General features: G+C 38.5%; 2 protein-coding genes across 2 annotated transcripts in view; one reads left to right on the plus strand and one right to left on the minus strand.

Annotated features, from left to right (window-relative positions):
- Positions 1–21,446, plus strand: part of LOC120537058 (myoglobin-like) — a 70,907-nt gene that overhangs the window by 6,926 nt on the left and 42,535 nt on the right. The gene's annotated exons all lie outside the window — the stretch shown is intronic.
- Positions 15,731–17,860, minus strand: LOC120537057 (myoglobin-like). The gene is made up of 3 exons (XM_039765670.1): positions 17,695–17,860; positions 16,784–17,003; positions 15,731–15,951 (listed from the first exon to the last, which is right to left on the minus strand). Exons 1-3 carry the CDS (start codon positions 17,787–17,789, stop codon positions 15,808–15,810), a joined length of 459 nt encoding a protein of 152 aa, XP_039621604.1. The 5' UTR covers positions 17,790–17,860; the 3' UTR covers positions 15,731–15,807.

Here is a 21,446-nt window from a genome sequence, read left to right on the forward strand (position 1 = left end):
TGAGCTGCTCTGTGTGACTGGGAGATTGATTATGATGAGCGATCGTATACTGGTACGAATTCAAACTGACAAATGTGTTAAACCTGCAGTATGGATAGTGTGCCAAAGATTAATTTTAATGAAGCTAACTGCTATAAATTTAAATGTACTTGTGATGAGTTAGTTGAGCAATTGGCAGTTTAGTGAGACATTAATTGATCTGTTAAATAAGACAGCTGTTAAAGAGTACAGTATGTATCCTAAAAAATAAAATTAAACATGAAGTCAGAAATGGTTCCATGGTGGTCTGCGATAAGATAATTCATGAAAGAGATGCTGTTTGACTTTCAGAAGACTAAAGAAAGCTTTTATATACGATTGTTTAATACAATATAAACAGCTAATAACAAAGTCATGGAGAATGTGTAAATTAGTAAAAATGAATATTGGAGTATATACTGTTCATCAGTAAATAAAGACGCAACAGTTAAGGAAGTGTGGGACAAAATTAAAAGAATGAATGGTAAATTCAAAAGAAAAGAATGAATACTTAAAAACTGAATCCAGTGTCACAGGAGGCTGGGGTTGGACCCCAGCCGGGATGTCCAGGAGGACTGGAGGAGGGCTTGTGCCTCCTCCAGACCATGAGGGGGCGACCGCCCTGGTTGTATTGGGGGCCACGGGTAGAGGGCTTGGAAGCCTAGCCCTGTAGGGGCCCGTGGATCACCGCCAGGCGGGCGTCCCAGTTCCTGAAGAAACCTGGTGTGGCGGAAGTGCTGGGGGACCCGGAACACCCGGAGGACTTCTGGCTACACAGTTGGTGCTTCCGCCACACGGGGGGTGTCGAAGGAAGCTCCTCAGAAAGCACCTGGAGCCCATCCGGGCGTACATAAAAGGGGCCGCCTCCCTCCAGTCGACAGCAAGAGTCGGGTGGAAGAGGACGGAGCTCGGAGGAGAGGAGTGGAGGCGGTCTGAGGACTGTGCAAGGCATTGTAGTGCGGCCAGGACTGTAAGGGGTGATTGGTGCTGCGGCACTGGGTAGAGCACTTATTTGTAACATATAGTATTGTAAATAAACACGTGTGTGGTGAACCAACATGTCTGCCTGTCTGTGTCCGGGCTGGACCCCACACCAGATACATAGAATGAGGTTTGGTTTAAACAAATTTACTTGCAGAAACTGATAGAAAAGCTCCTGGAGATGAAAATAAGCACAAGCAGTTTAAAGAGTTTAGAAATCAACAGTCTATGAAAGGTCGTTGTATAGCAGAGGATTGGTCAGCCATTTATAGTTCTGTTAATGATACAGTAACTCGTCTTTAGTTTAATTAAAGTCAACAAATGCTAAAGAAAAATACTCTTTTCCTGGACTGGATCATTTTTATAACATTTATTTTCAAAATTTAATGAAGAAAATTCATTTAATATTAAATTAGTTTAAAGTGATTTGAATTAAGGATTAGTTACCAAGGAGAAGGATAAAATTAATAAGAGTGATAGAGAAACCAGGGAAAGATCAATATTCTCCTAATTATCATCAAATATCTAGATGGGTAGTTTAAAAATCTGGTAGCTTCAGCATTTTATTTCATAACGTTTGTGAAGGTATTTGCTATCAGAGAGATATTAGATTAGTTTTTGTTTTTCCAGTCAAAATTCTGGAAATTTCTTTGGCCCTTGAGTGGGAAAGTGAAATAAAGTATCAGAAGGTTGCTATTTTAATAAATTCTTTGTTGTCCTTACGTGAATCAGTGGCTAGGAAATTGTTTAATAATCAACGACTGACTTTGAAATAAAACACAAATGAAAAGGAGTATACACGAGTAAAGTATTAGTGAAACTAATACGGAATTCCAGACATAAAGGTATACTGGATATTTAATGACAGCCGTTGAATAAAGAATAAGTAAGTTTAGAATTTTCTTTGGAAAAGATGAAATTTAGAAAGTGATTAAAAATTAACATGAAATGAGGGGCACATTTTATGTCTAAACATCAGTAAAGTAAGACACTTATATCAACTAAAACCAACAATCAAGGATATAATGAAGTAGCGAGTCAGTCATGGAGATACAATGTGATCATTAATAGACTTTGATTAGGTCATTGAAGATTAATTCAGTATTTATGTTATGTTGGAAAGCATATAGAGAAGGAATGTTATACAGGGTGGGCCATTTATATGGATACACCTTAATAAAATGGGAATGGTTGGTGATATTAACTTCCTGTTTGTGGCACATTAGTATATGTGAGGAGGGAAACTTTTCAAGATGGGTGGTGAACATGGTGGCCATTTGGAATTCGGCCATTTTGGATCCAACTTTTGTTTTTTCAATAGTAAGAGGGTCATTTGACACATCAAACTTATTGGGAATTTCACAAGAAAAACAATGGTGTGCTTGGTTTTAACGTAACTTTATTCTTTCATGAGTTATTTACAAGTTTCTGACCACTTATAAAATGTGTTCAATGTGCTGCCCATTGTGTTGGATTGTCAATGCAACCCTCTTCTCCCACTTTTCACACACTGATAGCAACACCGCAGGAGAAATGCTAGCACAGGCTTCCAGTATCCGTAGTTTCAGGTGCTGCACATCTCGTATCTTCACAGCATAGACAATTGCCTTCAGATGACCCCAAAGATAAAAGTCTATGGGGGTCAGATTGGGAAACCTTGGGGGCCATTCAACTGGCCCACGACGACCAATCCACTTTCCAGGAAACTGTTCATCTAGGAATGCTCGGACCTGACACCCATAATGTGGTAGTGCACCATCTTGCTGGAAAAACTCAGGGAACGTGCCAGCTTCAGTGCATAAAGAGGGAAACACATCATCATGTAGCAATTTCGCATATCCAGTGGCCTTGAGGTTTCTATTGATGAAAAATGGCCCCACTATCTTTGTACCCCATATACCACACCATACCATCAATTTTTTTGTTCCAACAGTCTTGGAGGGATCAATCCAATGTGGGTTAGTGTCAGACCAATAGTGGTGGTTTTGTTTGTTAACTTCACCTTTCACATAAATGTTTGCCTCATCACTGAACAAAATCTTCTGCGTAAACTGAGGGTCCTGTTCCAATTTTTGTTTTGCCCATTCTGCAAATTCAGTGCGCCGATCTGGGTCATCCTCATTGAGATGCTGCAGTAGCTGTAGTTTGTAAGGGTGCCATTTGTGAGTAGCTAATATCCACCGAAGGGATGTTCGACTAATGCCACTCTCCAGTGACATGCGGCGAATGCTACGCTGTGGGCTCTTGCTGAATGAAGCTAGGACAGCCACTGATGTTTCTTCATTAGTGACATTTTTCATGCGTCCACATTTTGGCAAATCCAACACTGAACCAGTTTCACGAAACTTAGCAAGCAGTTTGCTAACTGTAGAATGGGAGATGGGTGGTCTCGTAGGGTGTCTTGCATTGAAATCTGCTGCAATGACCCGGTTACTGCGTTCACCAGACATCAACACAATTTCTATCCGCTCCTCACGTGTTAACCTCTGCGACATGTCAATGGTTGTAAAGAAAGAGAAACTTGTAAATAACTCATGAAAGAATAAAGTTACGTTAAAACCAAGCACACCATTGTTTTTCTTGTGAAATTCCTAAAAAGTTTGATGTGTCACATGACCCTCTTCTTATTGGAAAAAAAAAGTTGCATCCAAAATGGCCGACTTCCAAATGGCCACCATGTTCACCACCCATCTGGAAAAGTTTCCCCCCTCACATATACTAATGGGCCACAAACAGGAAGTTAATATCACCAACCATTCCCATTTTATTAAGGTGTATCCATATAAATGGCTCATCCTGTATAATGTTGGATAAAAGAAGCACTTTAAAATGTCTTGTAATAAGTATAGGAATGAACTATGAAACAAAAAGGTACAGTCAATTAAAAAGAAGACAGCCTTTCATCAAAATTAGTAAAATTAGAAAAAAGGCAGTAGAGAACAGATTTCCATTAAGAGAATTTATGATGTTGTGAGGTCTTTTAACTGAATTGGCACCAGACAAATATAGGAACAGCACAAAGAAATGAGGTAGCCATGTCTATGGAGGGCTGCTTGTCTATTGCAGTTCAGCAGGTTACAAAAATACATCAAAGAAAGTGAGGTTTCAGCCTGTTCAACAGGAAAAGACAAAGAAGTCCAGTGCGGTTCATTACAAATATGCTTTGGTTTCTCTGTTTTTTAAAGTATTTTCTTTTGGATGGTGATTTAACCTTTTCTACTCTGGAACTTGGATTTTCTTACAGAATGTGTCTTTGACTTTCTTTACTAGAATTGCATTTTTCCCTCTTTTGAAGCTTTTTTTTTTTCATTCAATAAATACTAATTTATGGACAGGGGTTAACAGCGACCCTTTTCCTTCTGGGACATTTTGCATGTGCTTTGGGACTTTACAGAAACTGTTTTAGAACTTTAAGAGTAAAGCATATTTTGTGCTGGTGTAGACAGCAGCGAGTCACTCAAGTGGAAGATAGACTGGTTTATTATGCACCTCCACTGCCAAGGCTGGTGGGATTCTGGCCTGCAGCCCTTGCTGTTTTGAAGGCCTCACACCACCTTGGCTAATTGTGAAATCAATCACAATAGTGAAAGATGAGAAGTTCGATGTTTCGCAAGCCATTCACACAAAAATGAACAGCAGGAATTATTAGTTAAGTAAATTAATGTGTATGTTTGAGAAGAAAATTAATGTCAAAACTGCCACTGTCTGTATAACATGCATTTCCACCTTTTAAATTACACAAAGAACCCAGTTTTGTAAGTTCAGGATTGATGGCAAAACATAGAAATTGAGAAATAAGAGCTTGAATAATTAACGCTGGAGTCTGATTAAAAGTAGAGGACAAATTAAATCAAAAGTGCAGCAGATCATTGGATAAGTACTTTGGGCTTATCTCTCTACAAAAATTATTATACTAACTTCAATTTCTTTTTTTATAATAATTTCATTGTAATCATTCCATACAAATCGATCAATTTTTACAAAAGCTAGGATTGAGATTGAAAAACAAGTCGACCCCCACCCCGAGAGAGAAAGCATGGCCAACGCAGTAAAAGTTAAGGCTTGTAAACGTATCTAAATTGATTAGTTTAAAAGGCCAATAGAGATGAATGGAGAAGAAAAAGAAATGTGGAGATAATTGCTTCCTCGGTGCTTTAAGAGCTTATTCTAAAATATTATTGATTAGATCCTGCCAGGTTTTGAAAAAATTCTGTACAGATCCTCTAACTGAGTATTTAATTTTTTCAATTTCAAATAGTATAAAACATTGGTTTCCCACTGACTTAAAAGAGGAGAGTTAAGATTCTTTCAGTTTAGCAAAATAAGTCTGCGTGCCAAAAGTGTAGTGAATGCAATCACAGTTTGTTTGTCCTTCTCCACTTTAAGCTCATCTGGAAGAAGACCAAACACAGCTGTTAATGGGTTAGGAGGGATTGTGACACCAAGGCTGTCTGTAAGGTAATTAAAGATTTTAGTCCAGAATGATGTTAATTTGGTGCAGGACCAGAATATGTGACCTAGTGAGGCTGGGACTTGAGTGCAGCGTTCGCAGGTTGGATCTTGCCCTGGAAACATTTTGGAGAGTTTTAGGCGAGACAAATGTGCTTGATATATAATTTTGAAATAAATAATTGTATGCTTTGTGCATATGGAGCTCGAGTGAATTATCTGCATTGCTATTTTCCACTCCAATTCTGATATATTAATTAAGAGGTCTTTTTCCCAGTGTCCTGTTGGATGTTTGAAAGGGAGGGAGTATAAAATAATTTTATATATTGCAGAGATGGTCTTTGTAGGCTCGCTCTTTGGATACGTGGATGTTTTGAGTTCCAAATAAATGTGGTTATTATTGAATCTAATTGCTTAAAAAATAATTTAATGACGTATATTGGAATGTTTTGAAATGAAAAAAAGAATCTTAGGAAGAGTATTCATCTTAACAACATTAATTCTTCTAGCTAGAGTGAAATGAAGGGTTGATCATCTATGCAAGTCTTGCTTAATTTTTTAATGCAGACGGCGAAATTTTGTTGATAAAGAGCTTTGTGTTTACTTGTGATGTTAACCCCTATTTATTTAAACTGTTCTGCACTGATAAAAGGTAGGGTATCTAATCTAATATTATATGCTTGAGAATTCACTGGAAAGACTATACTTTTATTCAGATTAATTCTGAGATTAGAGATCTTTTGAAATTCTGTAAGTGTTGTTAAGGGTAATTTCAATCTGGAGCAACATGGTGGCACAATGATTAGTGCTGCTCTGTGACAGCTCCAGATTTTTTTAAACTCTATAAAACGATTTGAAAAGGAATTGGAGCTGAGTAGTACAAGGAGGACCTCCACTGGTGAGGACAGGAGAATCCTTACGATAGCAAAGAAAACGCCCCAAATGCCTGTCCGACAGATCAGACACAGTCTTCAGGAAGCAGATATGTGTGTCAGAGACAACTATCAGCAGAAGACTTCATGAACAGAAACACAGAGGCCACACTACAAGATGCGAATCACTGGTTAGCCAGAAAAACAGGATGGACAGATTACAACTTATGAATAAGGACTTGAAATAGGCCTGCAGAATTCTGGGAAAAGGTCTTGTGGGCAAGTGAGACAAAAATGATTCTGTGACGGGGAGAGCAAAGTGTGGAGATGAAACAGAAATGCTGAAGATCCAAAGCAGACCACCTCATCTGTGAAACATGGTGCTTTGGGTGTTATGGCTTTGGCATGTATGGCTGCCACAGGTCCTGGCACACTTCTCTTCATTGATGATGGAACTGCTGATGGCACAATTAGTTCTGAGTTGTATGGAAAGTTTTGATCTACTCCAGTTCCAGTAAATGCCTCAAAACTCACTGAACGGTGCTTCATTCCAGAACAAGACAATGATCCAGGCATACTGCTAAGACAACAGAGGAGTTTTCTAAAGCTAGAAAATGGAAAATTCTTGAATGGCTAAGCCAGAGATGCGATTTCAGTCCAATTGAGCAGGCCTTCCATATGCTGAAGAGAAAAATGTAGGGGACAAACCCCCTGAAATAAGCCGGAGCTGAAGATGGCTGCATAAGAGACTTGGTAGTGCATCTCCCGTTAAGATCCTCAGAACCAGTGTATGGAATAAAACAGAAATAAGAAGTGTCTGGTCAGGTCAAGTCAGGGTGGGGAGCATGCACTGGTACAGAGTGGTATTGCACCCACCATACAACGAAACAGCTCGAGATCCTGGTTAGCATGCACCCCAGGGATACACATGGTCTAATCCCACCCACCAGAAATGATCCTCTATCTAGGGGTGCCAAGTGATATGTGGGTGTTCCCTTGACCTGGTCCTGCCACCCAGGTTCTCAAAAATGAGTATCTTGCAAACTGGATGACCCTGTGGGAATTGTGTCACTTGGCCATAGTGCCACAATGCCTCACAATGCAGATAATTTGCCTCATTTGTGTTTCCATGAGCAACTGCTTAATCGACACAAAGTCATACCAGCAGTACCCAAGGATTCCCTGTGGAGATACAGTACTAAAGTAGTCCAGACTACTCGCTCAGTCTCTCGAGAGCTTCTAGCAGAGCCTCCATTGACTCCACAAAGATCACACCATAGTTGGCAAAGTCAAGTCAGTGAGTCTTTCTTCATCCACAGGTACCCCTCAACCGCTGTACCCCATGACCTTGCCTAATACCCAGTCCAAGCAAGCATTGAACAGAGTAGGAGGAAAGAAACATACCTGATAAACCCTGGAATCAAATGAAAAAAATGCAGAGGTTCAGTCTCCACTCTGCACAGCACTCACAGTATCAGCGTATAGGCCGGCCATGATATCCAAAAACCTTGAGGGGATCCTGCGAAGTCCCAACTGAGTCATACATATATACTTATGACACAAAAAAATACAGACGCATAAAAATGTACTTACCCCCAAGTTCCACAAACTTTCTCTTTAAAAATCTCAATGGACTTGAAGTTTAACGCACTCGCCTACAGCCCCACCCCGACACCTCCCAGAATTTCACATATTTTAAAATAAAAATCAATATAAATAATCACCTTCTATTCAGTTTGTTTTTTAAAGACTAAGGCAAAATCACGAATTAATGGACTGTGAAGTGGAGGCAAGGAAAAAAATATCTTGAAGGCTTAAGCAGTGGTATACACAAGAAAAGGAAGTTACTGACTGATACAGGGTGGCAGAGACACTCAAAAGGTCAAGTTCAGGAAGTCGCACAGTTCATGAAATAAAAAATAAGCAGTCAAACATCAAAATCGACCTGAAAAGGCGTGTTGCAGCCCACCATCTGTTTTTTCTGATTCAGACAGTATTACAAAAAGTGACCCTGTGTGATGATCAGGTAAAGCTTCGTACGATGGCTGTAGCACTGCTTTGACGCTGGGTGCCGCCGGTTTGCAAAACTGACCAGAAACGTGCATAAGCAAGGTAGGGGTCTACCGTCAAAATATCTGTGGTTTTACTCCAAGTTTAGTTTTTATACATCGCAAAGTGTAGTAGGAAACAGGCGTATGCAGCAATTTATACATGAGGCCCATGGTGATGTCTATGAATCACAGTCCTGAACAGGCATTGGTTGTGAGGGAAATACAACACAATCCTAAATATGAAGGATTTAATAGATCTGCCATTGCTGAGGCCCAAACATCATGGAGCCCTGAAATGGTAGAACCTCGTAGAAAAAGTTTTGTCATTTCTATGTGGTGTGACTGAAATGTCTGCAAATCTCCTTAAATTAAGTCTGCAATGTGCACTCTAATCACACCTGAATTGTTTGATTTGTAATTTTTAAAATGTGGAGCAGAAGTGTAAATCAAAGAAAAACATTACAAAAGGCATTATATATAGAAAAAGTAACGTGGAATAATCAAAACATTTTTTCAATGTGTATCTCGCAAGCCTGGCATGTTCATATGATTTGCAGTACAAAGCTCTACACAAACTTGAGTGAGAATTCACTATAAAGCACAGCGTCAGAAAAAGCTCAGGTAGATAAAGAAATTCCAAAGCAATGAGGACTACATGGACATTTAAAACAAGTTAATCAAATGATTTGAAATACTTTGAACAAGTCACAAATATTGCAAATTAGAGTTATGAGAATGAGCTAACAAAGTCAAGAGAAGGCTGGTGTCACTGCGTCTCGCAGCTTTAGCATCAGCATGCAGTCCATTTCTACAGAGTCACTGACACAGACAAGAACAATATGGCAGAAAAAGAAGCCACAACAGAAGATACATGAAACAAACCCAGACAAAGGTCCCCTTTTCATTTCTTCACCTCTTTTGCTACATTTTACACAAACTCAGAACTCATACTTGCTGAGCACCAACTTTACACAATTGGAAATACCTGAATGTGTCCAAAGATATCTGAATAAAATGCAGCAATGAATTAAGAAAGCTGATTCCGGGACTATTCTGATACATAATTGTGAGTAATGGCAGTAAATGATAAAGCTAGGATTAATAATCTACTGTCTGATCTATTTGTTTTAAAATACGGGTTTTTATCAGCATATATTCTCATATTCTTATTATTATTATTATTACTTACTTTACTTATCATTACTTAGTATTACTAGGGCGCTAAATGTTTATGTTTTATTGTGCTTAATTACGTTTTCCTCCTCTTTTTTCTTTTCTAATTATTTCATGTGTACCCTAAATGAGACTGTTCAATATCATACCCTTGGTTCACTGTTATGGCTATTACTGCATTAAGACTTGTTATGCTTATTTTGGACACATCTTTAACACCATCACCTGGGTTTATTATCTGGGGATATCATCTTAATGCACTAAAATTGATGAAGATTATATATATATATATATATATATATATATATATATATATATATATATATATATATATATATATATATATATATATATTAGTGCAAAATTTTTTCTTTTTTTCTTTTTCCTCTTTTAAAGACTATATTGGTAACAGATATCTCTATCTTTTAACCTTAAAGCCACTGCATGGGGGCTTGATGTGCTTTGGACGTGCTCTGTCTCTGGGTATGTCAGAGGACTGGGACTGCATGAAGTGGGTTTTAGCCTCACCTGGGGAGGCAAAAGGGAGGGTGGGGGTTAAGGGGAAGAGAAAGAGAGCAGGCTTGATCTATATCTAATCTATCATCTCAATCTTTATAATTATAACTATCAACGTAATAATAAGCTGCATGGCAACAACTCTTGGGGGAATAGGAAATTAAGACCTAAACTATTTCACTTCCAGTTAAGACTATAATATGACACCAAAAACTCAGAATCAGTGTCTCCATGATGGGACAGTTAACTTCGTAAGCTGGAATGTTAAAGGCCTGAATCACGAATTAAAGAGAAAGAAAGTACTTTCTCACCTAACAGGTCTAAATGCTAAAATAGTATTTTTACAGGAAACCCACTTACTAAGTAAGGATCAGTTCCGGCTGCAAAAGACTGGACTGGCCAAATGTTCCATTCTAGTTTTACAAAGAAAACTAGAGGGGTGGGAATTCTCATACATAGAACAGTACCATTTGTAGCATCAGATGTAGTATTGGATCCTGAAGGGAGATATGTGATGGTCATGGGAGACTTATCTAACTGTAAAATGATTTTGATAAATGTTTATGCACCTAATGTTGATGATAAGGAATTTATACAAAATTTATTTGCATCCATTCCCAATCTGAACACTCATAAACTTATAATGGCTGGGGACTTTAATTGTGTTCTAAATCCACTTTTAGATAAGACTTCCTCCACAGGGGGAACGGCAACTAACACCGCAAAGATAATTACAAAGTTTATAACTGATCACAACTTATCAGATCCCTGGAGGTTTTAAACCCAAATTCAAGAACATATTCTTTCTACTCACCAGTACATCATTGCTACTCAAGGATTGATTACTTCTTTATAGATAATAACTTCTTGCCTAAGATTAAATCTTGTAAATACGATGCTATTGTTATTTCAGACCATGCTCCGATGATCTTGGAGCTGAAATTACTAAGCCCCATACACTCACCCCAGATGCGTCTCAATCCGCTTCTATTAGCTGACGAGAATTGTACTGAATTTATATCCAAACAAATTGAATTCTTTCTAGAGACAAATACATCCCCTGAGATCTCTGCAGGAATACTCTGGGAAACTCTTAAGGCCTTCTTAAGAGGACAGATTATCTCATATCTTTCCCACAGAAATAAATCCGAGCGAAGAAAGTAGCAGAGATAAAAAGCGAAATTACTAAAATAGATGAAGAACATGCCAGACTACCAAGCGAGACTCTACATAAGAGGAGGCAGGCTCTACATTCAGAATTAAACCTCTTGACAACTAAAGAAACCGAACAACTAATTTACAAATCCAGACATCATTATTATGAACATGGAGAGAAAGCTAATAAGCTTTTAGCAACAAATTCACAAGCAAGATGTATAGCGCAATCTCGTAATTACTAACACGAACGGAGATAAAATCATCGAACACAAAAATATAATGTACACTTTTAGAGACTACTATAAATCCCTATATACTACTGAGTTTAAAGAAGACAATATACAATCTAATGCATTTCTGGATAAATTACAGATACCACAAATTGACGCGCTTTAGTGTGGAGGAACTCGATAAACCTCTGTCATTATCAGAATTACTGGATGCTATAAAGTCACTCCAAGGTGGAAAAGCAGCAGGCCCTGACGGCTACCCTGCAGAGTTTTACAAGAAATTCTCCGCTCAGCTAGCTCCCTCCTATTAGCAACATTTACAGAAGCCAGAGATAACCAATCTCTTCCACAAACCTTTCGCCAAGCACTAATCACTGTCTTTCCAAAACAAAATAAGGACTTATTACAATGTGCATCATACAGACCAATTTCACTTCTGAATAACGACGTTAAAATACTCTCTAAAATCATAGCTAGAAGGATGGAGAAAGTGCTCCCTCAGTAATATCACAAGACCAAACTGGATTTATTAGGGGCCGACACTTATCTTCAAATCTTGACGCCTGTTTAATGTAATATACTCACCAACTAAATCAAACACCCCAGAAATATTATTATCATTGGATGCAGAAAAGCATTCGACATGATTGAATGGAAATACCTTTTACTATTTTGGAGAAGTTTGGGTTTGGCCCGAACATTTGTGCATGGATTAAATTACTGTATACTAACCCAGAAGCTTCAGTTTGCATCAATAACATTTGCTCAGACTACTTTAAACTAGAACGTGGCACAAGACAAGGATGCCCTTTGTCACCACTGCTGTTTGCAATTGCCATTGAACCACTGGCAATACATTGTCGAAATACTGATCAGATAAAGGGGATTAGCAGAGAAGGACTGGAACAGAAAATCTCATTATATGCAGATGACATGGTACTGTATATATCGGACCCAGAAAATTCTGTGCCTGCAGTCTTAGCAGCACTCACAGAATTTCAAAAGCTCTCTGGTCTCAGAATTAATCTGAATAAAAGTGTACTCTTTCCGTGAATTCTCAAGCATATAATATTAGATTAGACACCCTTCCTTTTATCATTGCAGAACAGTTTAAATACCTCGGGTAAACATCACAAGTAAACATAAAGCTCTTTATCAACAAAATTTCGTCGTCTGCATGGAAAAAATTAAACAAGACTTGCATAGATGGTCAACCCTTCATCTCACACTAGCTGGAAGAATTAACACTGTTAAGATGAATATTCTTCCTAAGCTCCTTTTTTTATTTCAAAACATACCAATATACATTAATAAATCGTTCTTTAAGCAATTAGATTCAACAATAACCTCATTTATTTGGAATTCTAAACATCCACGCATCAAAAGAGCGACCCTACAAAGACAAAAGGCGGCATGGCTCTACCTAACTTCCAGTTTTATTACTGGGCAAATATACAGTCGATAAGAACCTGGACACAAATAGAAGAACATACACAGGCATGGACCGCAATAGAAGTAAAATCCTGCAGTACTTCTTTGTATTCCTTGCTTGTGCTCCAATAAACACACGTTATCGGCAATACACTAATAACCCAATTGTGCTCCACTCACTTAGAATCTGGAACCAATGTAGAAAGCATTTTAAGACGGAGAAGCTTCTTTCTGTGGCACCCTGCAAAAGAACCACCTCTTTCAACCCTCACAAACATATGCAGTTTTAATATCTGGAAAAAATTTGGAATTAACTTGCTTAGAGATCTTTATATAGACAACGTCTTTGCATCCTATGAACAATTACATTCCAAATTTAACATTCCAGCTACAAATTTCTTTCACTATCTTCAAATCAGGAACTTTGTTAAACAGAACCTTCCAGATTTTCCTCATCTTGCACCCTCATCCACGCTGGAAAAATTATTGCTCAATTTCAAGGAGTTAGACTCCATCTCTACAATATATAAAATCCTTTTACAATCCCTTCCTTTCAAAGATCCAAGAGGACACTGGGAAAATGACCTCTCAATTAATATATCAGAAAAGGAGTGGAAAGTAGCAATGCAGAGAATTCACTCAAGCTCCATATGCGCAAAGCATACAATTATACAACTCAAAATTATATATCGAGCACATCTGTCTCGACTAAAACTCTCCAAAATGTTTCCAGGGCATGATCCAACCTGCGAACGTTGCAACCAAGCCCCAGCCTCACTAGGTCACATGTTCTGGGCCTGCACCAAATTAACATTATTCTGGACAAAAATTTTAATTACCTCTCAGACAGCCTTGGACTCACAATCCCTCATAACCCATTAACAGCTGTGTTTGGGGTTCTTCCAGAGGGGCTTAAAGTGGAGAAAGACAAACAAATTGTGATTGCATTCACTACACTGTTGGCACGCAGACTTATTCTGATAAACTGGAAGAACCCAAACTCTCCTCTTTTAAGTCAGTGGGAAACTGATGTGTTATATTATTTAAAATTGGAAAAAATCAAATAGTTAGAAGATCTGTGCAGACTTTTTTCAAAACATGGCAGGATCTAATCAGTAATATTTTAAAATAATTTTATAAAGCACAGAGAATTTGTTGATTTAGGTATTTTTAAAGCCTTAAATTTTACACCGTTTGGCTTGCTCTCTCTCTCAAGGGTGGGGATCGATCTGTTCTTAGCATAATTCTTTTTTTTGTAAAAACTTGATTGCGATGTATTGATTGTAATAAAAAAAAAAGCATCAAAACACACCAGTGACCTGGCTTAACACATCAGAATCAATGTGTATGTTCAGTTAAAGTACAAAAGTAAACACAATTTTAAGCTCACATGTATTATGACACATACACTTAAAAGGAACATTAACTAGCAGAATAAAAGAATGGTTACATATCAAAGTTAAATGAATTGTATTTGAGTGGTAAGAGATGGAGTGGCAATTTCTTTAATTACATTTTCAGACTAAACAGGCCATCCAGTCACCTTGGAGTTTGGCAGAGGAACACTCAATGGAGTACAAAAATAAATCCAAAGTGGAAGAGGTTTGTGATCATAAACATTCAGGCCTGTCGACTCCAAGGCCATCCTGCTCTTCCAAAACCCCACCATGCCATTTCCTTTGTCATTAGGCTGAATATCAAAAGTAGGGTTTGATCAGACCCTTGTGATGAAGGGTGACCACCAAAATCATTTAGTTCAGGAAGGACAATTGGTTTTCGTGCAGAACTGCACTGTGCTGAAGTTCCCAACCAAACCAGAAAAGGTCCTCAAAAGACCCCACATTAGGGTGGCACTTAATGATTTAAAAATTAAGGTCTCAACCATTTTTCACCAGTCACAAATTTCTTGCTGTCCGTTCCCATAAAACCATGGATTTAAAAAAAAAAAATATATATATCTGGAGGTGTGACATTTGCCAGCTTTCAGCATCAGATGTTAGTTCTATTTCTGTATTAACTGCTGGTAAAAGTATGATTTTATAAAATATTTTCAAATTTAGTTTGTGTTTCCTGTCATTTTGTTTATTCTAACAATTACAGTAATTTGTTTAATAGGATTAGTTTTGCTTTTATTTTTTTTTTTTTTTATTAACTACTATCATTTACTTTCTCTGTAGACTTACTGCCCAATTATAATTGGGGTCAACATTTTCTGTCTGCTTGCATTTGAAATTTCACTTTTCAGTACAGTAATCACAGGGCAGCAAGTTTGTCTGCATCTTTGACACATAGCCAGAGTACAGTGTGTCCAAAAGGTTCAATCCAATTGTGTTGCAGTCTGAAGCAACCAAGTGAGGGAAACCTTACTGTTACAGTACAAAAATTGTGTACATCAGTTATCTGGAAACTCCAAGTAGAATGACTGCAGAAACAGGGAATTGTACCGACTAGTGACCAGCATTACATGAGGAATGTATTGAACGGTAAATGTCACAGAAACAGATCCCCCCAATTTCTAAAATTAAGCATTTACTGTTGTCAAAGTGTGTATTTTAAACAATTGTCCATAATATGTATATTCAAACACACACAGGGGCAGGGAAAGCCTACCATTTAAACGCCTATTGACGTGCAACCCTTCCTCAGAGAGAGAACAGATCCCAGACTGCCAGGACACTAACCAGTCCACCACACATTGGCGTCAAGTCCAATTGTTTCTACGCCATTGTAGTCATGACCACAATATCTATGCTGTATGGTACAAGCTGCCCAGACAAAGCAGAAACTGATATTTTCTAAACACCCTGGAGAATGACAGAAAATTTAAATTGAAAGGACCAAGCAGCCAGTCAGTCACTTTTGAAGTTTTATTCAAACCAGAGCTCAAAAGCATCAGATTGAGAAAGTTGACACAAACCACAATTGAAACTATTCTTTAAATCCAAGCTCTTCATAACAAGCTCCCAAGTCAATCTGAATTGTCTTCAGCACATTCTTCAGGGCTGTTTTAGCATCAGGACCAAAGCGGTCAAGCTTCTCTGCTGCCACCATGACAATGACTTCACTGATGATCTGTAAAGGAAGATCAGAATTACACATTATTATTTCCAGCCCTACTCAGTAGTTTGAGCCAATGAGGCCAAGAACTGCCAGCAGCCAAACATCTACATGTTGTACCTTCATGGTATCAAGACTGGCATAACTAATACAAATGGCCAGCACTATCCAGCAAGTCTGAACAGGGGTTCCTTCCTGAATGGAGTAACTGCTTAGTCCAAAACCAAGTGTACTCCGTTCCAACAAGTTCTTACAAGGATAATGGAAGAAATAAACTTTGGTGGCTTCTAATGAAACAGTATTAGAGTACAGATTTGTGAAAAATACAGAAATAGAACTCATTTTGCAAAGGAGTGGAAACATCTAGAGAGTTAGAGCAGTTAAACATTTGATTTATTTAAAGGGTTTAATTTAGGTATTTGTAGGAATGATTTCCCTTACATAGAATAAAGAGTGCATAACAGGAATGTGGAGTACATGGTCTACTGAAACCTTCACAGCTACAGAAATTAAAAGCAAGAAAGTGGAGCTGCCAGGTAAACTCTGATCACTGCCCTTTACACATGGATGGTCTTTACATCAAGGCTATATACCGTTCTGCACATTAGTATAAAGTAGAGATCTCAAAGCGGTTGACTCTCAGGGGACAACATTGAATTTAAAAAGAGATATCTACATTGGCATATGCATCATAGAGGTTACAGAAATTGAATTCTAAAGTCTCCTTTACCGAAAGGAGGTTAGACCACCACATTACACCCCAGTCAGAAATACCAGCATTCTTATAACATTCATCTAAGCAAGGGCATCAATCACATCAAGCCTTTAAATTGAGGGAGAGAAGTACCTGAAAGTTAACCAGAGGGATCTTGTGCTGCTTGGCATGGCTTTCTGCTAAAGCCTTCAAGATTTCCTTGTGTTCCCCATTTGCTTTTAGGATTTCTGTCAGCTTGCAAACCACAATTTCCCCATGGGCCTGGACAGCAGGATTGTTCTGCAGCTGCTCTTTGGAAAGGCCAACGAACTTGGGGAACAGCTTCTGAACATCTGGATGGGTCTCAAACAAGCTGAAGATACAGGGAGGGGAAGTTAATGCCATTAACTGTGCCAATTTCAATACAATTCATTGCCCTGCTATATCACGGCCATCTTGCACTCCAAAACAGCTCATATTAAAACCTTTACTAGGTTGTATAGTTCTTCCTGTAGCCACTACTTGAGAAAAAGTAATTTTATTCTGGGGAAGGGTTCTTTATACTTAAAGATTAAGATGCACAAAACTCTTCACACACTAAACTATTAAATAGCAACAATCAGGAAGTTAGTTCCTTCATTCAGATTATGCTTTTCTAAACCAGCAAAGGTTTTACAATGGCATCAATTTCAAGAGTCACTCTAGCATCTTCACTGTGCCTTGAACAGAGCAGTAAGCAAAACAGCTTAAAGCCATGTTTTATATAATCCTTTAGCCATGGGTTACATGTCATTAAGATTTGCCCAAAATGCTGAACAATTGAGCCCGCACACTAAATCAAGAAAACAAGGGGTTTAACAAGGCAGTAAAAATAAAACTCCAAACATGTAATCAGAAGTAAGCTTCACTTTATCATTAGATCACCCAAATTCTCAAAAAAAAAAATTTCTGCTATTTAATGTTAAAACAAAAAACCTCAGCAAAAGATTAAAACTTTAAACATATTTAAAATATAAACGCCAAACAATTAACACACACTAAATTTAACAAAAAATAAAGTTTACCGTAGAAGAATAACCTCCCCATAGCATCTAGGATCAGCCTCCACGGGAGCCCAGAAAGACAGCACAGTCTTACAATCAGCAACACAAGAACTCATCGTAGAGACGCTAAGCGATACTCAAACTACCAGCCCAGATGGAGAGGAGCTGACTGCTGTTACCCCGACTGGCTTCGCCCTTTTTATGAACAGACGGAGACTCCGCCCCCTGAGCACGTGAGTCCTGCCAGCAGGAGAAGCCGCTAATTGAAGCGCCGAGACGCGCACGAGCTCGTCAGTTTAAAAGAAGGTCTCATTAATCGTATTAATTCTTTTCTATTAAACGAGAATAAACGAAATAAACGAGACTTATACCACAGTCACTCTATAGGGAATCTAATTTGCTGTTTATTTTAATTCCGTCCCATCTCTTAGCTACAGATGACGGCTTTCAATTGAAGTCTCCTCTACATCCCTCTGTCAGCACTCGAGACTGTTCATTTTATCAAACCGATTTTGTTTTGATTTTTATTTTACTTTTGCTTCATTTTTGACTCAGATTTGCGGATTATCAAAAATATTATCCTGAAAACAACAACACTCCAAAGTCTGCTAGGCAGAAAAACATTTTTAAAATCCTCCTTCAGTAGCTAGTTTCACTTGCCTGTGAGGTTTAGGATTTGATGCTTTTGAAGTATTCATATCAGTAGTTTCAGAGTTTTCTTTCGAACAGTTTCACAATCAATGAGTTATTTTACCTCCAGTTTTTTAATTAGCTGGTCTTTTTCTCTTCTTCATCTCTTACTCTACTTTCAGAAAACGGATGTAGTGTGAGATGTACATTTATATGAAATATTTGTGCTTTAACAACACTTTTAAATTTTTATTTTTCGTTTCTGTGACGTTTGCTCCTTTACTGAATCCTGATATTGACAATGACAAGTGGAAGAAAACAGACCTGCTAGCATCGTCACTAGTAGATGACAGCTTAAGTAGTCAGAACACCCAAAAAAGTGGAATTGAAAACTCTTTGATGATGATGATGAAAAATTTTCAACCCATCATAAAGTCAGCAAATAATCCCTGATGCCAGTGTAAATAATCTAACTTATTATTACATTTTTTCAACAATCCTCAGTTGTATCTTCTGAAGCAATGCTCAGTTGTAGTTACCAATCTATAAAAATTTTGCAGCGCATGAAATGGTCTGTTTTGGGCTGAACCAATTGGCCCTGAGAGTGTTCTCTGGAAGCCAAGGAACAGGCACAATAAATCCAGTAGCGTTTTAGCTGAGCAATAAACACTCAAATTTGATAAAGAAAGAAAAAAAGAAAGAAAGTAGGTCAATGGCAGGAATGTATCATTCACAAAACATTACGCTGCTTCTTGATTTTCACCTTCCGCTATGGAGGACTGCATTAAACTTGAAAACCAGGATGGAAGTCAGTTTGCTCCTTTCACTTGATGGGATATTCAGTGTGCTGCTCCTGCTTCAAACAGGCCCAGAGTCTTAGTGCGGATAACCACGAATATTGAAAATCATTTTTTAATTGTGGGGTGGCATGGTGGTGCAGTGGGTAGTGCTGCAGCCTCGCAGTTAGGACACCTTGGTTTGCTTCCCGGGTCATCCCCGCGTGGAGTCTGCATGTTCTCCCCGTGTCTGTGTGGGTTTCCGCAGGGTGCTCTGGTTTCCTCCCACAGTCCAAAGACATGCAGGTTAGGTGCATTGGCAATCCTAAATTGTCCCTGGTGTGTGTGTTTGCTGCCTTGAGTCCTGTGTTGGCTGGGATTGGCTCCAGCAGTCCCCCGTGACCCTGAAGTTAGGATATAGTAGGTTGGATAATGGATGCATGGATTTTTTAATTGCTTTCTTACCTGACAATGAGCACCAAACACCCTGCTGTGCAGTCATTGATGTCCTACCAGACCTGTAGTGTGCAGTTCATGCCATCCCATAGTCTTTGTGTTCTTAACTTGTCATTGTGGCTTGTCCGTTTTCACCTCTGTGCCATTTGATCAACGAACTTGAGGTGATGCTGTTTCAGTTTAGACAAATTATAGCCAGTCGTTGTTCCTCAACACTTGGTGGTTGGTGGACTCTCAGTATATTTAACATTTAAGTCTTTATCAATGGCCTATTAGAACATGCAGATCTAAATTCATGAAATAAAAGGGAATTGAAGGGGTGAAGCCCATCAATATAATAATAAAGCTGAATATGAATTTCAAAACACATAGGCACCAATGTTATAAAGGTGATTTAAAGTCAATTCATTCCAACTTTAGTATCACCAGTCTACTTAACCTGCATGTCTTTGGACTGTGGGAGGAAACTGGAGTACGAGGAAGAAATCCATGCAGACACCAGAAGAACATGTAAACTCCACGCATGGAGGACCATCGACACAGAATCTGCCCTCTTTAATGCCAAGCAGCAGTGTTACCACTTTGCCATCGGGCTGCCCTCGGGATTTATGTGTGTCTTGCTATTCTCTCTTGTTTCTGTTATTTTCTGTGAGGGTCTCCAAGAGGAGAGGCCACCTGACCATGAATGTTAAAGGACCACCTGCAGACTTATGAAGGCAGGCTGGGAACTGAAGTCCAGTGCAAATGTGATATTCTATCCAATGAAATCTGTATCGCTGTTTGGTAGGTGAGCTGCTCTGTGTGACTGGGAGATTGATTATGATGAGCGATCATTTCCTGGTACGAATTCAAACTGACAAATGTGTTAAACCTGCAGTATGGATAGTGTGCCAACGTTTAGTTTTAATAAAGCTAACTGCTATAAATTTAAATGTACTTGTCATGAGTTAGTTGAGCATTTGGCAGTTTAGTGAGCAGTTAACTGATCTGTTAAATAAGACAGCTGTTATAGAGTATGTATCCTAAAAAATAAAATTAAACATGAGATCAGCAATGATTCAATGGTGGTCTGCGATAAGATAATTCATAAAAGAGATGCTGTTGGGCTTTCAGAAGACTAAAGAAAGCTTTTACATACAATAGTTTAATACAATATAAACAGCTAATTACAAAGTCATGGGGAATCTGGAAATTAGAAAAAACGAATATTGGAGGATACACTGTTCGTCACTAAATAAAAGATGCAACAGTTAAGGAAGTGTGGGACTAAAGTAAAAGAATGAATGGTAAATCCGAAAGAAAAGAATGAATACTTAAAAACTGAATCAAGATACATAGAATGAGGTTTGGTTTAAACAAATTTACTTACAGAAACTGGAGGAAAAGCTCCTGGGGCCTCATGTATAACGCCGTGCGTAGAACTCGCACTATAACATGGCGTAAGCACAAAAGCCGAAATGTGCTTACGCACAGAAAAATCCAGATGCAGGAATCTGTGTGTACTCCAACTTCCACGTTCTTCCGATACATAAATCCCGATCAGCGTGAAAACTAACGCTCGTGCACGCGCATTATGTAACGCCCCAAATCCTCCCAGAATTACGCCTATTTGAATATGCAAATCAATATAAATTGCCCTTAAGCGCAGCCTTCTGTGAAAAGACAATGGGAAAAGCACGGGGGGAAACATAAGAATTTCAGCGAATACCAAGTGGAGGCAAAGCAAAAACATACGATTTGTTCAAATAAACCGTGGTATAATCAACAAAAGGAAGTTGATCGAGTGGCATAGCGGGTTGGAGAAACATGAAAGCTCACATCCACAAAATCGCACAGTGCCGGAAATAAAAAAGAAGTCACATATCAAAGTTGCCGTGAAAAGAAGAGTTGTAAGCCCACTGTCTGAGTGTC

This window comes from Polypterus senegalus, chromosome 10, assembly GCF_016835505.1.
Source record: "Polypterus senegalus isolate Bchr_013 chromosome 10, ASM1683550v1, whole genome shotgun sequence".
NCBI classification, from domain to species: Eukaryota; Metazoa; Chordata; class Cladistia; order Polypteriformes; family Polypteridae; genus Polypterus; species Polypterus senegalus.

What these genes read in the sequence shown, in the direction of transcription:
- LOC120537057 (XM_039765670.1), bottom strand. Translation starts at nt 17,789, where the DNA reads ATGAGTTCTTGTGTTGCTGATTGTAAGACTGTGCTGTCTTTCTGGGCT. An exon ending in GGGGAGGTTATTCTTCTACG is followed by an intron (nt 17,004 to 17,694) that starts GTAAACTTTATT and finishes CTGTATCTTCAG; the next exon opens with CTTGTTTGAGACCCATCCAG. An exon ending in TCCCTCTGGTTAACTTTCAG is followed by an intron (nt 15,952 to 16,783) that starts GTACTTCTCTCC and finishes CTTCCTTTACAG; the next exon opens with ATCATCAGTGAAGTCATTGT.